General features: G+C 31.7%; 1 protein-coding gene across 40 annotated transcripts in view; it reads right to left on the reverse strand.

Annotated features, from left to right (window-relative positions):
• The window catches only part of LOC122571227 (calcium-activated potassium channel slowpoke), a 105,551-nt gene that overhangs the window by 5,568 nt on the left and 84,589 nt on the right, over window positions 1-15,394 (reverse strand). For 14 of the 40 annotated variants that reach the window (XM_043734699.1, XM_043734718.1, XM_043734705.1 and 11 more), the window contains 12 exons: window positions 13,923-13,943; window positions 11,201-11,263; window positions 7,744-7,776; window positions 7,184-7,316; window positions 4,782-4,841; window positions 3,116-3,512; window positions 2,416-2,599; window positions 2,210-2,305; window positions 1,553-1,689; window positions 1,179-1,291; window positions 644-805; window positions 74-167 (listed from right to left, as the gene is read on the reverse strand). In XM_043734699.1, coding sequence (XP_043590634.1) covers window positions 74-167; window positions 644-805; window positions 1,179-1,291; window positions 1,553-1,689; window positions 2,210-2,305; window positions 2,416-2,599; window positions 3,116-3,512; window positions 4,782-4,841; window positions 7,184-7,316; window positions 7,744-7,776; window positions 11,201-11,263; window positions 13,923-13,943 — 1,493 coding nt within the window. The remainder of the gene's footprint in view (window positions 1-73; window positions 168-643; window positions 806-1,178; window positions 1,292-1,552; window positions 1,690-2,209; window positions 2,306-2,415; window positions 2,600-3,115; window positions 3,513-4,781; window positions 4,842-7,183; window positions 7,317-7,743; window positions 7,777-11,200; window positions 11,264-13,922; window positions 13,944-15,394) is intronic. The other 26 variants (XM_043734722.1, XM_043734721.1, XM_043734723.1 and 23 more) reach the window with 8 other exon arrangements.

The raw sequence follows: 15,394 nt of genomic DNA on the forward strand, positions 1-15,394 counted from the left end.
ATAATTAAAATAATAATCAATCGAATAGTATAATCGAGTGATATCGAGTAATAGACATGAAAGCCCTTCGTACCTGATCTGTAGGCAATAAAGTGAAGTCATCTGGAGGATTTGTAATGACGTATCGTTTAGAGGAAGCATCGCACGATGAGCTGGTATCTCGAAACCTAAAATTCAGTTACAAGTCAGCCGTGTGGAATATTCATAGCTTTCGAGACAACTTACGAATCTAAGCTAAATATTTATATGTATATACACATATGTACGATTAAAACTAAAACTATAGAACTAAAACTAAAACTAAACTAAACGCTGGCAACAATAACTAAACACTAAACAAACAAGTGATACAAAGAGACAATCATAAAAAATGATGGGTATTTGTTGGATGAAGGCAACTTACGATCGTCGTTTCTTTTTTTTTTTTCGTGACGCGAAAACGCAAAATGCAAAAGTGTGCGGCAAAAAATTAAAAGTTATATAGTAAGTACAAGAATGATATAGTAAGAGAATAATCAATGGCAGTATAATCACAGCAGCAAGATGAAAGATTCTCAGAGAAAAAGATATATATAATATATGCGTATATTCTGTGTAGAGTAATCCAATAAATACCATCGAGAGAAGGAAAAAAGTCCGATACCTGTACCTGTACAGACCAATGCACAGCATTCCATACGACTTTAATGCTGCGACAAAGAGGTCACCGTACTTGCCTCCTTCGCCATATTGAGCCAATGGCCCGTCGTACAACGCGATTTGACCTACTCGACATCGATCTCTATTTGCCAGACTATCAGGTGTACTGTAAACAAATAAATAAGTCAATTGTGCATTATTCGAAATATGATACATTTTTATTGACACTGGTATTAGTAAAAACACTTGGCATTGGTAAAGGTATCATTAAAATAGTATGAAACATTTTTACATTATCGTCTGTAAATGGTTATAATGAGTGCATGTTCTAACAATTAAATATGCAGATTCCTATGAGTATATGTATATTTCGGTCCTCGGGTGTTTCATTCGTCAGAGCACGCAACCACTGTAACTATAATCTTGGTTACGGATTGCGTACTTAGAAGAGTTTATGTTTAAAATTATTATGTTTAAAATTAGCAAGTATCCCGTGAGTCGTGAAGAAGGATGTATGTGTCAAACTTTATCCGATTTACCTATAACCTCCTCGTAAACCTGCTCCTTCAGCGAGAATTAACTCTAACTCAGGCGTTGCTCCACCAGTGATTAGAGATCGAATTAAAGTCAGCGCGTTCTGGTTAAAGTACGTCTGTCACAGAAATAAAAGCAAGTATTACGATTAATATAAAGATATAAGTTACGAAGTTGAAGCTTCTTCCTAAAGAATAATAAAATAAATGACAATAGAGTGATAAATCATTAACTGACGCTATCACGATCGTCTAATTTATATTTACAGAAAAATTCGTATAATTTATTAGTAATTATATATTAGTAGTTAACATTTATACAACGCCACAGTAAGGTCTTTAGTCAAATATTAATATTATAATCATAGAATGCTACTAACCGTCGACATTAATGAATCTAATACGCTGACGGCAAAGGCAGTACCGCAAGCAAACGGTTGAGTAAGGTACAGTTCTGTGTCCGGATCATCGTCGTCGTCCTGGTCAAGGAACTGCACGTTGCTATCATTTACGAGTTCTGTTAACAAAAACACGAAAATATAAATGGCGTATTAACTTCCTCAGTGATAATAAATCAATCAGAAAAACAATAAGTAAATTCTTATAAAGATTTCAGCTGAGACATATTTTTCATCTTTCATTAAAAAGCAACTTCAAAATTCTATGTATTGCCAACTAATTGCACATGGAAACTATGTTTGCACTTGATTTTGTGATTAAATATGTGTTTTTGTCAGCTTCTTGGACATTTAAAAAACATTAATAACATAAGTTACGCAGACTAATATCAATCAAATTAAACTAATATTATTCGTTTCTTGCGAAACAATTCTTTTGTGAATCTATTTCCGAACATTGTGTTATCTATTTCGAAACAGCTTGTGTCGTCGAATCTGTCGCATTATTTTTCTTTTCAACAATTCTACGTTAAAATATTTTTACATAGCTACCAAGTGACGTGAAAGTCAGAAGATCGACAAAAATAGATTCGCATTCTTTTCGTGTGATGTTCATATAAAATAGTAAGTATGGTGTACCTGTTATCATTGGCACGTTTGCTCCATAAACTGATCCCCGTCGCTGCAAAACGATTGGGCTGCCAACTGCGGTCAAATTACCTTGCTCATTATTTGCTGGAATTGCCACTTAATATTTAATGAAATGTACAGGATAAGATATAGGCAGTCGTTCAACTCGAAAATTCATTAAAACACGAGCTTTATATTGAGAGGATATTACGAACCTTGGCTGAGCACTCCAATGGTGTCGTCGAATGTCATAGCTTTGATATTAAGGGACGCGAGGATGGCTTCCTTGTCGGCGAGGGTGGGGTCATCGTTGCTAGGCACTTTAGCCGACAGGATACAACACATGTCGCACAGATTCACGTTAACGGCACGCAGATCTGCTCTGCTTAATGGTGAACCCTGCCACAGTACACGTAATTACATTCCAAATGCTCATTCTTAAATTCGGGCACTTCTTTCTTCTTTTATAATATATTGTTGTTAAAAAGAATTATATTAGTTCGAAACGTTTGATCTTATATTGGTTTATAACACAAATTCACCTTACATAGACTATAGTAAATATAATGAATATACAGGATAAATTTATGCAATAAATAAACAGGATAAATAATTACAATCCCACATTTGAGTCTATATGTTGTAAACATACAAAAGTTCGCAAATTCATAAATTCTAGTAAAGCGGAAAATTTTTATTTTCAAAGTGGCACAAACAAAATGCAAATAAACTATGCAGAGATATTTATTTAAAGTATAATAAAAAAACAATCTAAATAATCGAAGATTTATGTTATAGTGTAGCAAAAGAAAGAAATTGAATAATTGAAGAAGATTTATATTATAATAATAAAAAAGTAATTAATAGTTAGTAATAATCAAAAAAGAAATTGGATGATTGTGAAAGATTTCTTACGTTTAACACCGAAATCTTTGGTAGATTCTGCAACATCTTCCACTCGCGGCGGATGTAATCCACAGACCCAACTATTACTACGTGTTTAAGCTCGTGGTAATGAAAATTGGAAGCTCGTAATGGCATGACAAGGTTTCTCAGTCCGATGAGAGGCGAGTCGGGATCGGCGAATAGGCAAACAACGACATGTCCATTTAGAACTGTCATCGCCGCCTGATTACGATCCAGTATGCAGTCTTCGAGGTTACGGGATGGACTCCAGTGGAACATACCCGTTGAATCGTACTTCATTTCGGTCTTTTCGAAATCGAAGTCCTTCGCCTGATCGTCGGCTATTCCGACTTGAAGACCACCGTTGTTATTCACGTTCGTACCGCCCGAGGCTCTGCTCGTCGGCCTAAAAATATAATTTTCACTTTTACTATACAGAAATCGCAGTTCATTTTTACTCGATTAAATAACAAAATAAATACTAGTAAAATACTAGATTTATATAATACGCGCAAGTAGATGTAATAACATTTTTCGTGACTAATTTTTTGTGTTTTTAGCTTTACTTCAGCTCTTTAGCTGTATTCTATTCTATCCTATTAAAGCTAATAGTCCTGAAATACTCAAGCGAATGAATACTAGTTGAAACTATAGCTTAAGTAAGCAGTATAGTTATATAACTACTTATCCTTTGTTTTCCTTAATTATTTTATTATGTTTCCCCTAACAAATTAACTCATTAATTGCCAACTTATGTCTCTAAAGTAGTTGTTTCATATATATATTTTCTTATTTAACGAAAAATTCTCATTCAGAAATCGCAAAATGTCATGACAGTTAATGAGCGTGTGTATCTTAAACAGCAAAACTATTTTGATTATTGCAATATCTTACGTCGCAAATAAATGCCTTCCTGTATCTAGTATACAAATTGCCAGATAATCATGCGTGATATAATAGAATTAGTAAGTACATTAATTACATCATAACCGACAACGAACGAAAAATTGGACACATTCAACCTTAAAATACTCTCAAGATACTCTGGACTAATTGATAAAATGGGCTGTGTTAATTTCATTGCAATTTACTACGGATTATTGGACATAAATAAATCTCTGTCTTTAGTTATTAATTAATTGAAAGAAATTAGCGAAGTTAAGTTACACGAAAATCTAATTATCGCTGAATCGATTATGCTTTAAAATTGTAAATTGGATCATTTACAACGCAATTTCTTCGGACTCGTTGCCATCTTTTAAGATGAAACAAAAGTTTCAGTTTGCTGTAAGTATTCATATACTCATGCAGATTAATTCATGAAATTCATTATAATGGCAGATATTTTTCATGCCTGTAGCAATTTAATTGATAGTTTATCGGTAAAGAATGAAAATGTAGCAGAGAATAAAGCGAAATAAACAAAGCAAAAGTAACTACGAAATCGCATGGAAGAGAAAGCTTGGAGAAGGTTCTGATCGTCAAACAAATATTTAATTTTTACATAAAGAAGATAATTAGAAGAGGAAAATGACCGAAATACGCAGCAACATAAGCATTCGCATGCAATCATGGCAAGCAGATTTCTATATTGCAAATATATACAATCAAACGTATAGTGTAGAAGAAAGAACAGCGCGCTCAAGTGACAGTTAACGTAACAAAAGAAGCGTACATGAGCTTTTTGACTTCGTAGGCGAGATGGTAGCCAGGGTATGCGGACTCCTCTTGCGATCTGGAATCAGAAGGCATTTGAAACGTTGGATTCGTCGATTTGTAGACGCTCTTTTCTTCGTTCGCCATCGAATAACGTTAAATCATAACGATAAGGAAACAAGAATGAAAAAGTTCATTTATAAATAGCAATGACAATACATAATGATTTTCATGATTGGTTATGAAATTTGAAAATTTCGAACATTTGATTTCTTTTCTTCTTTTCTTTTTTTCTTTAAAACGTCATGTACGATAAAATGATTCATTTCTGGATCAATAACATTAAAAAATGAAAAATATATAAATGTAAGAATTATGTACCTTCCTCTATAGAAAGTATCTGCTTTGATAAAGTTTGACATCTATTCTATATTGATCAAACAAATGTGAGGAATGGATATAATTGCAGTCTATTCATAGAAAAAAAATAAATACTAGGATAAATTCGTTGTCCTCGTTCTAAACAATGATCAACACAATAAGTGTGGTGCAAACAAGCGGATTTCATCATATAGGGATTTCTCACGTTTCAGCTGTACATATACAAAATTATAAAAGCACAGACAGCGGTCCTACCATAACAGGTAAAAGCTGGTCATTGGATATCGCGTAGGAAAAGGAAGAATTTATATTTCATGGGCTGCTATCAACTTGTTAACATGCGATATAATACTTTCGTGAGCCATCGAATAAAAGAGAGAAAATAAATGGAAAAGAAAATATTGAATACCTGAGTATTACATCGTGTAACTCTAACAATAATTATTTATTTTTTTACCACGAGGAATATTAGATTTCGCAAAGATATCTCTAAGTAAATCTATTATCCTGAGCTTTCTTCGGTATGAGCAACAATTTGTGTGACGGAAGTTGTTACGGTATTACGATATTAATTAAATTAAAAATTAATTACAAAGAAATACATAATCTCGCTACAACGAAAAGCTCTGCTAAAACGATACTATATTGGCTTTGTCCTCGTTTTATTTTTCGAGCTACGTATGCTAGGAAATAGATCATCAATTAAAAGGATGTCTTCCACCAACTGTAAAAATTATACCTCTAATTCTGCATGTCACAGTTTGTTACGATACATGGACCCAATATACTGCTAGTTCGTAGTCATCACGAACTTTTGCGTGTTGCTAGAAGGATAAGGGGAAAACAGGGAATGTCTATTTTTAATGAATTTACGTTGTACAGCGCCTTTTATTGATAGAAATTCCCGCAGAAAAGTTCCGTTCCGGAACCGCAGAACAGTTTCAGAATATACTGTTTCGATAAAATTAATCGCAGGAAACTAAACAATGAACAAAACTGATCGTACAATATGTAACCTGTTGCAAGTTTACTTGAATTCATGAAGATGATTCTGGATCGCATGGAAGTTCTCTACCGAGAATAGTAATAATAGAATATTTATCGTCACTTATGTTGGATAACTTTTAAAAACATGCTGATTAAAGGAAAATAGATGCAAATATATCGTTGAAAGAATACTGTGTCAGACAGCGTAGTGCACTCTGTAAAGATAAAATATTTCATCGAAGATTCGTTTAACAGAGTAGTGTTCTTATATTTTGTGAGATGAATCGTTTCGAGTAATTGCTTCGACGTTCCATTAGGTTATTCAAAGTACATGATTTAGAATGATTTCAGGATGGTATTGCAAAATATATGTGATCTTTTTAACGATTAAAAACAAACATCTTACGATGTATATACAACGATGAATTTTGTTCGACTTACGTATTAAGAGTGAACTAAACGATGTACAGTTTGAATAACCCATTGTATACAGCTTAAGAAAATTGTGTGGAAATAAAAGCTCGAGTCGTTCTACTCGTGCAAATAGAGGAGAAACAGGATCAACCGTAAAGTTCGTACAATAGTGAGAGTGCTTAGATGCAGACAGAGAAGTCACCAGGAAAAATTCACCACGAACTGCTGTTGTAATTGTGTACATATGCTTCGTTACTATATAACAACCGAATATATTAAATCACACTTTATATAATTATGCTTGTATGTATATATAGTGACCACGTCTAATCAAACTTTGAGTGCACAAGAATTACATTTTAACGTAAAATATATAAACACAGGATAATTTTGCGGTGAAACAAAATTTGAAAATAAAATTACAGCAACATTAATTCTTTTTCTTTTCGATCGATGAGTTCAATAGTTAAGGTGTAATTAATTCTCAGTAGTGAAATTCGCACGCTGTTTGTTAATGTGTAATGAAATATTTATGGCAAGTGATTAAAAAATGCGAACAATGAAGAGCGAATGCAAGGACGATGCACGTCCATGTTGTACACATTAAAGAGAGGATTAGATCTAAATTAAAACGAATACCTCTGATTGTACGGTTGATTTGGACTGGACAAACTGTCATTCGTCGCTCGATTCACATTCGGTTTCACCTTATTCACCTGCTTTGTTGAATTCATCATGGTCATCCCGACGGAATTCCGGTGATTTCTCATCGCTGTAACACGATAATATAATATTATACGCACATATATATATGATCAGTATTTATATTTTTATTAATTATTATGTATAATACTGGCCACGATTATTAAAACACCTACTTTGTGTGAACAAAATTGTTTAGACATTTGGAAGAAACTGAATCGTTTACGCTACTTTCATTTTCTAATTATTTTATTATAAATCTGTTTTTTTCCTGCTTATAATGTACAATTTATCAAATAGATTTATCAAATAGTTGCTTTCCAACGTAAGAAATTCTTTTCAAAAGTATATTAAATATATTGAATAGTGTAAAATGTGTTGAACTTTTTCAATGTAAGTAAGTACGATAAATACATAGATGTTCTAATATTTTTAGCCGACATTGTAGCTATATAATATTATATTTCTAATGGATATAGATGTTTGTTTGTAATTACCGTTTGGATCGTCTCGGTCGCGACTGATCTCACCTAAAATTCGTAAATTAGAATTAAATTCTGTATAAATATATATTTTTTAACGTAGCTAATAGACAAAGCAGCAATGATTAAGACAAATTACTCAGTGCCACGCTGATCGTGGCCTAACTTCGTTTGTTATAACGCACTTTACTTTTTATCGACAAAAGCCTATAGCCTCATGCTTACTTACACGCGTACTTCGTCCGAAATTTTCCGCACGTGCCATCTTTTCAATTTTGAATAACTAGAATTGCTATGGACTGGCAAAGTACTTATGGTTTTCAAGAATATGTCGATTACACATATACTGTTATATTGACAAATGAAAAAAACATTCTTGCTCTATTAAAGTTACGCTAATACTGTAGAAGATGCATCATATTAAAGAAAATTCGACGAATATTATCCTTTGAAAATAATAGTTTAAGAATGATCATTTGATAATAAAATTCCCTTATTTATTTAAAATTATAAAAATTATTCCTGTATTTTTTATTAGTTTTCTAAGCCACTTTTCAAATAAATTGGCGGTTGATGTTATTATTGATAAATCATAAAATACAGTGAAAACATTCATAAATATTTATTTTCCATTTATTTGGTGATAAAATTTCTTAAATCTCAAAAATGTGACAATCATAATAATATTAACATTATGTTATTGATATACTACCACTCTTAAAACAAGTAACTTTTACAGTTAACAATATTCATGCATTAAATGATCTATTATTAAAATATCAATTGATTCATTTCTGAATACAGAACACATTTTTCTTCTGAACAAAAAAAAAGAACTCGCGTGCTAAAATTTTATAATGAGGACCTTCTTAAAAGAAAATCTGACGTATCGATGAAAACCAAGAAACATTCACGAACGCAAGCAATTTCTAGCCATCGTGGCACGCGCCATTTGCATAAGTCAAGAAAAAAAAAATTAGCATTTGTCTCGTTAATCGAGTGTGAAACACCACCTATATTTAATAAATTTAAAAAATGAAACGATCAAAAATATGAAAAAATTGTGCTGTGTCTAATATTACCATAAAAAATAAATAAGAAATTATACTGTGTCTGTTTATCTACCGTGCTTTCTACAACTATCAATTTGTTCATTTTACACTCGATCTTAAAAATACACAAATAAAACGCATAATATGTAAATGACAATAAACTATAGAATATACTGAGGACATATGCGAGTCACACATATCAAAGAAGAAATATCGAAAAAGTATTTCTAAGCATCCTAAACCAAATAATATAATCTACATAGAACACAGAAAATTCCATCGTAAAGATCGAATATCACTCAAAATTTCTGAATTCAAACAGCATTTCTCAAACTATCCACGAAATTTACGTGTTGTAAATTCTTCTATATTCTTTTCCTCGCTGAGTAATTGGTTTCTATCATAAGTATAGTGTTTAGTCTTGCAAAAAAAGTTAAAGAGTGAGAAACGCTGATATCTTTAAATTCCTGCTTCACTACTTACGCAGACGAACACCAGCGAATGTTTTGCATATTTTGCGCAAATTACATGGAAAGGTGTGTTTTGTCGCGGATAAGGTTATCAAGCTTTCGGATTGACTTTCTTTCCTGCACTATTACATTACCGAATTGTCCGAGTCAATTCTTAAATATAAGTGACTCAAGCTATTTATCAATATTTTATTACCTCAAATTATTAGTTAGTTAGCACTCAAGTTAAATAACCAATTCTGTATATCGAAAAGTATACGACGCTCAATTATAACATTTCCTGTGATAAAAATTTCAAATAAATTAAGTGACTCATATTATTCGAAATTATTTGAAATTATAAATAATTACTTTGCACTCGAGATATATAACTAATTATATATAAAATGTATATGATAATTATAATATTTCCTATGGCTGAAACTTCAAATAAATTAATCATTGTGTTTTGTCTATAAACCAATGTTGCTTCGAAACTATAATAATCAGTAGAACCAAATTAAAACGAAACATAACCGATACTAGAGTCTAGTAACTATGAAACTCTATGATGATCGTACGTTTTTATAATAAATCACAGTGGTTTTTGCAGAAAACATTAAAATAAAAGACGAAAGAAACGGAAAGAAAAAAGATTATGTGTCGTCTAATATGATTGCATGGTGAGAACTAAAGTTAAACTACAAAAAAGTTGACTGTACTACGTTTATAGGAAATTAATAAAACTGATAACATAAGATGCAAACTATAACGTATCTACTGTAGCTGCATGCACTCATCGAAACCGGAGAAAGTAGTAAATAACGAGATCGTGATACAATCGACGTTTCAATTTCAAAAATATAATTTGATTCATTTTATAGATTTAAATTCCTCTCTACTTTCTCCAAAATCGAAATGAAAATATTAGTAGCGCGCTTTTAGATACATATTCCATATATATTTAGAAACAGTGCTGGCGTTTTTTAAATTGAAATTTCTCATGTAGGTATTATTGAAATCCCATTGTTATCTTTAATTTTTATATAAAAATTTCGAAAAACATTTTCGTTCCTTCTTGATGCAGCAACTGGAAAAAATTGTTTAATATGAACATTGTCTTTTGAATGAAATTCAATCAATAATATAATAAATTTGAGAACGTTTGAGAAATTTGTAACATTATCAGTATTCTTTATTTTCCAATTTATGGAGTTGGCGGTTCATATAACTTTATAATATAAATATACTTTTCGTACTACATATCCTTCTGGTTTGCAATTTATTTAACTTCGCTATTGCAAATACTTCGTTTATTTGCGATATTATACCAACAGGTAGTCTTTATAAATCTATAAACTAATAAATATTAAATATATCGTTACTACCAATCATACATAAATTTGATAAAAATATCATAAACAAAGATTGCAAAAAGTCAATGATAAAAGCATACCTTCTTGGTTTGAAAGTTATAATTCAAATTATTACTCTATTACACATTATTATTTATTTCTCATTTGTTACCTGTAACTTCGTATTTATTTTAAGCAATTTTTAAACAAGACAGTTTTTAAACAATCATTCCAGTTCAGATCTAAAAATATTTGAAACCCGGCACTGTTAGGAAAACAAAATCAATCGAAAATGTCATCATGTTAAATCCCTAGAAAAAAGTCAAAAATCAGTCGATGAAGCGTATTCGTCATGATGCATAGAAAAGAAAAATCAAGTAATAAACAGAAAACAAGAAAGAACATCAGAAAACCGAGTGCAGATAGTTGTTAAAAAAAAAGTGTTAATCGAGAGAGCGAAGCACTTTCTTTCGTGAAGCAGCTCTTCGAGTTCCTTCGTCCAAGAGACTGAAAGCGATTGATTACAGTATATCCGTATAATCGTGTGGTTCATCAAAATTAAGAAGGGCAGCTTGCAAAAATTGTAGCACGGTTTTGATTTGAGGTGTAACTGTACCTCTTACGTGAACCATCTTGGGCAGTTCTGGCGGAGTGAATGTGGGGGGAGGATGGTGGTCGTCTGTAACAAACCACTACACATGTTAGCTACCCTAATTACCTAAGGCCTAGTTCGCTACACTATCGCTACCACTGGCCATTCCTATGCTTGCGCTTCAGTTAATTAAACTTTAGCTCCGTTCCAGCCATTTATCGATTTTTACAAATTGTTCATTCCACGAGAGAAGAACTTTAGATTATATTTTCTAATTGATTCTTCTTAATTTTCCATTCATGAAGAGGGTGTCGTTGTATGATAATTTTTAATCGATTTTTTAAATTCTCTCATTTATCAAGAGAATAATATTTGATTGCTATTTGAATTTTTGTACATCAATAAAATCAATCTTAGTAGCTAGATATCAACTGCATAACGTTGATTATACAGAATATTATTCTGTATATTATTGAAATTATTTTTCCATGCGATATTATTCGAATATTTCGAAATACATGCGTCAGTGTTTGAATAAAAGGAAAATATTAACAATTATTCTGTATCCATGTTAGACTGATAGAAGAGATCGGGAAGTAAGCCTTAACATTATATCAAGGTACATACAGATTGAACTATTTGTAATGTTAATTCTCTATCTTTCCGCTACGTGCTTGCGTGAAGAATCGAAAGCAGAAATTTTTTAAACGAGCACATTCTTTCTAACGTGTAACACATGTATGTACCAGGTATTATATGTATGTACCACCTATTTACACAATAGTTTATTAACTAATAATACTAGTGGATTAACAACTTGCAAGTCTTAGCCGTGGATTTCTTTTTAAGACGTTTACAATTATAAAGAAAATCAACAAAATTTTCGTTCGTAAAATTTATTTATAAAACTGTAGCAAACTTATTGACAAATAAAGAATTTATTTACTGGTAACTTGTAACTTGTGATTAATAGTAGCAAATAAAATTTCACTAATAATATTAGTTCAATTATGCAGTTGGCCTAGGAAACAAATTATATGCAAAGAAATTGTAAAAGAATATAATTTGTGGAGAAATAAAGACTTACATAGCCAGTCTACATTTTGGAAACAGAATAACGTTTCTATTATCCCTGACTGGAACAGAGCTTATTCTAATTAAACAATTGTAAGTAATCTAGTCGAGATATTACTTTGAAATCTTCTGTTTTGAAGATTGTTGCTCGTTGCAACGCGGACGAGTCCAGAAGTAAAGGAGACACTATTCAATTGTGCACGATATTAAAACAGGACAAAAAACAATCTGTACATCGTAAATCTCCTCCGCGTTGTACAAATGTAGCCTAAAGTAGTGGCGAACTATATACACGTTCTCGTAATAAAACTTGGAAGCACTGTGCACAGACAATACTGATTTCATGCTAAAATTCACAGAGGTAAAGAAAGAAAATCGAAGAAATAGAGAGAAATTAATTTTCTATATAAAATAAAGGAAACGATTTTTTTGTTAACTGATTATAGTAGAAAAATAAAAACATTATCTTTACCTCTGATAAACTATATATTCTATTCTACCATTCTATGATTACGTAGACATGCAGTAATAACTTCTTACGATGTGAATATTTACTCGATATTGCAAGTGCAGTCTTTGATAGATATAAACTCGTGCGATAGATTGGGAAATTCGTGAGAGTATTCGAAAATATTGTTAGATTTCTACCGTGTCAAAGCAGAGTTACAAAAGGGGAGATATTGTCGGTGGTGTAGAACTAATGTGAAACTCGTCGTTTGCAAAACTATTCGCGAATCGAATGCAGCTCTTTATCTTGTGAGCACTTTTCTTTTGCCATTGGCGTCGTTAAGCTCCTAACAAAAGCTTAACTTGACCGAGGGAGGGAAACTGTAGCGCGTGTAAAAGGTCACTTTATACTCTTGCCATGGCGTAGATCATTTTACAGCATTTAATTGATTCTTAAATTTCAATGTTTATTGGTATAAGACACATGGAATATAAAGTATAGAATATTTATTGTACAATAATAGAGAAAAATCCTTTATTTTTCAAGCCTAGTACTTTCTTCTTTCTTTCATTTTTTTATTTACTGTGATATCAATTACTAGAATATTTATTAGTGATATCATTTGAAATGTATATGTTGAATTTTGTAATCCTTAGAAAAGATTGGTTTACTTGAGAAAAGCAGTTGTAATGTTTGTTTGAACTTTTTTCATTTATCTTTTATAAAAAAGGAATTAATATGAGATTTGCTACAGTAATTTTTGTGATGTATCAATTACACACGTATATGATATGTGACTATAGTGATATGTGATTATAGTGGTACATGATGATAACTTTAAAGTACTGAAATTCATTTCATGTTCTAAAGAGTCTTTCCCATTAATATATATATTACTAACTAATATCATTCTGAGATACTTCATCTTTAAAAAGGCAAGGATCTTCCTTTATAAAATTCTCAATGCTTCAAAAGATATATCAGACAAATTGAAAAATAATATTTGACTAATAATATAAAAATATATTAGAGGTACCAATAAACATATAAACATACGAATCGAACACGTAAAATACAACGAGACATTACGATACATCCAGTGACCAAGTACAGGCTACTGTCTTATCATCTATGCCTTATCATTAGAAAGATTCTCGCGGCAACGTATGCATACATATTATGTACATAAATATTGATTATACACCCGCTCTATATTAGACTTACTTGCATACGAGAAGTCTTCACCTAAGTAGAAGTAGAGGACGAAGAGAAGAAAGTTCAAACAGATAGACACATAGAAAGTTAGTTAAAGATATCTTTTCTTCATGTTCCGGTGTACGATAATGTGTTTGTATGTGCACGTACTCGCGGCCACGTATATGCATGGTAATATATGTATATATATATCGGTGATTTTCTAAATGTGCGTGCGTCGTGCACACGCTCGCCTACGTGTAATGTTTCGTGACGATATACATAGATATACATATATGCACGCATGGATCATAGATGAATTACAGGTGAGAGAGAATGATCGTGTTAAGGCTCCGATGAGCGGTGCGAAGTGAAACTGTCGATTGATTTTTCTTACCCTCCTTCTATATACTTTTTTTTTATCTCCCGTTTATACTATATCCCGTAACATCGTTCACATTTTCACTTTTTTACGCGGCACGCGAACATTGAAGTAATCACGCAGCTTATTTACTTGCAGCAGATTCAATCGTGTTAGTAACACATATTATATCAGGATTCAAGATTAAACTTATTTAGGTGCTTGAGTATCCAAAGATTTCTTTTACTCTTTTCTCATATAGTTAATATTCTCATCTTTAATTTGAGCTTTTTTATGCTGCTTACTTTAGGTTAATAGAACTACGAAGTTATGTCGATTATAAAAATTGTAAAGCTGTATGCGACAAATTATGGAGAACGATCGATCAAGAATACGGAACCGTCAAAGCATTCGATTAGCAGGGATATTATCCGAATTCATCAATTGCTTTTCCTACGATAGAGTAACAAAAATACTGGAGAAGGAAACGTTCCAATTTACTTGATATTTTGTAGAATTTAAATAGCTCAGATGACGTACAGGATATTACATTTAAGCCAGACGATGGAATATCTTGCTAGATATCGCAGGTATCAAATATATATTCTTTGAAAAGTTGCAAAGATATAAAGCGGAATATTATGTAGCAGATCGTAGAATTTGTCTCAACAAATGCAATCGTAGGATGAATAAAAAGGCATAGACTATCATTTAAAAAAATTAGATTGACTTTTATAAGAATATTTTTTTGGTAACTTCAATCCCTTCTAAGGTATTCCACTGTTCTCACTTAAGTGTAACATACTGTATATATGTATATTGATATTTATTTGTGTTTGAAAATTATCGAAAGATATGACTAAGACATAAAAGCACATGGTTTTCTTGGAATGTAGTTTGCGATAACTCGAAGCACATAAGTACTGCACACTTAATATAAACACCTGTAATCGTTCAACATCTGCAACATGTTTCAGAACACTTAAAGAATTAGAAGCAATTAAATATCAGGATATCGAGGAACGACTTCTCCAATGATAATTACATATCGACTCTGCCATAGATCGTATAAATAAATCACGCAAATAAACACTAATTCTAAGATATTCTAAGAACATGTCGAATAGATATAGTTAGATAT

Source organism: Bombus pyrosoma, linkage group LG9 (genome assembly GCF_014825855.1).
Source record: "Bombus pyrosoma isolate SC7728 linkage group LG9, ASM1482585v1, whole genome shotgun sequence".
Lineage (NCBI taxonomy): Eukaryota > Metazoa > Arthropoda > Insecta > Hymenoptera > Apidae > Bombus > Bombus pyrosoma.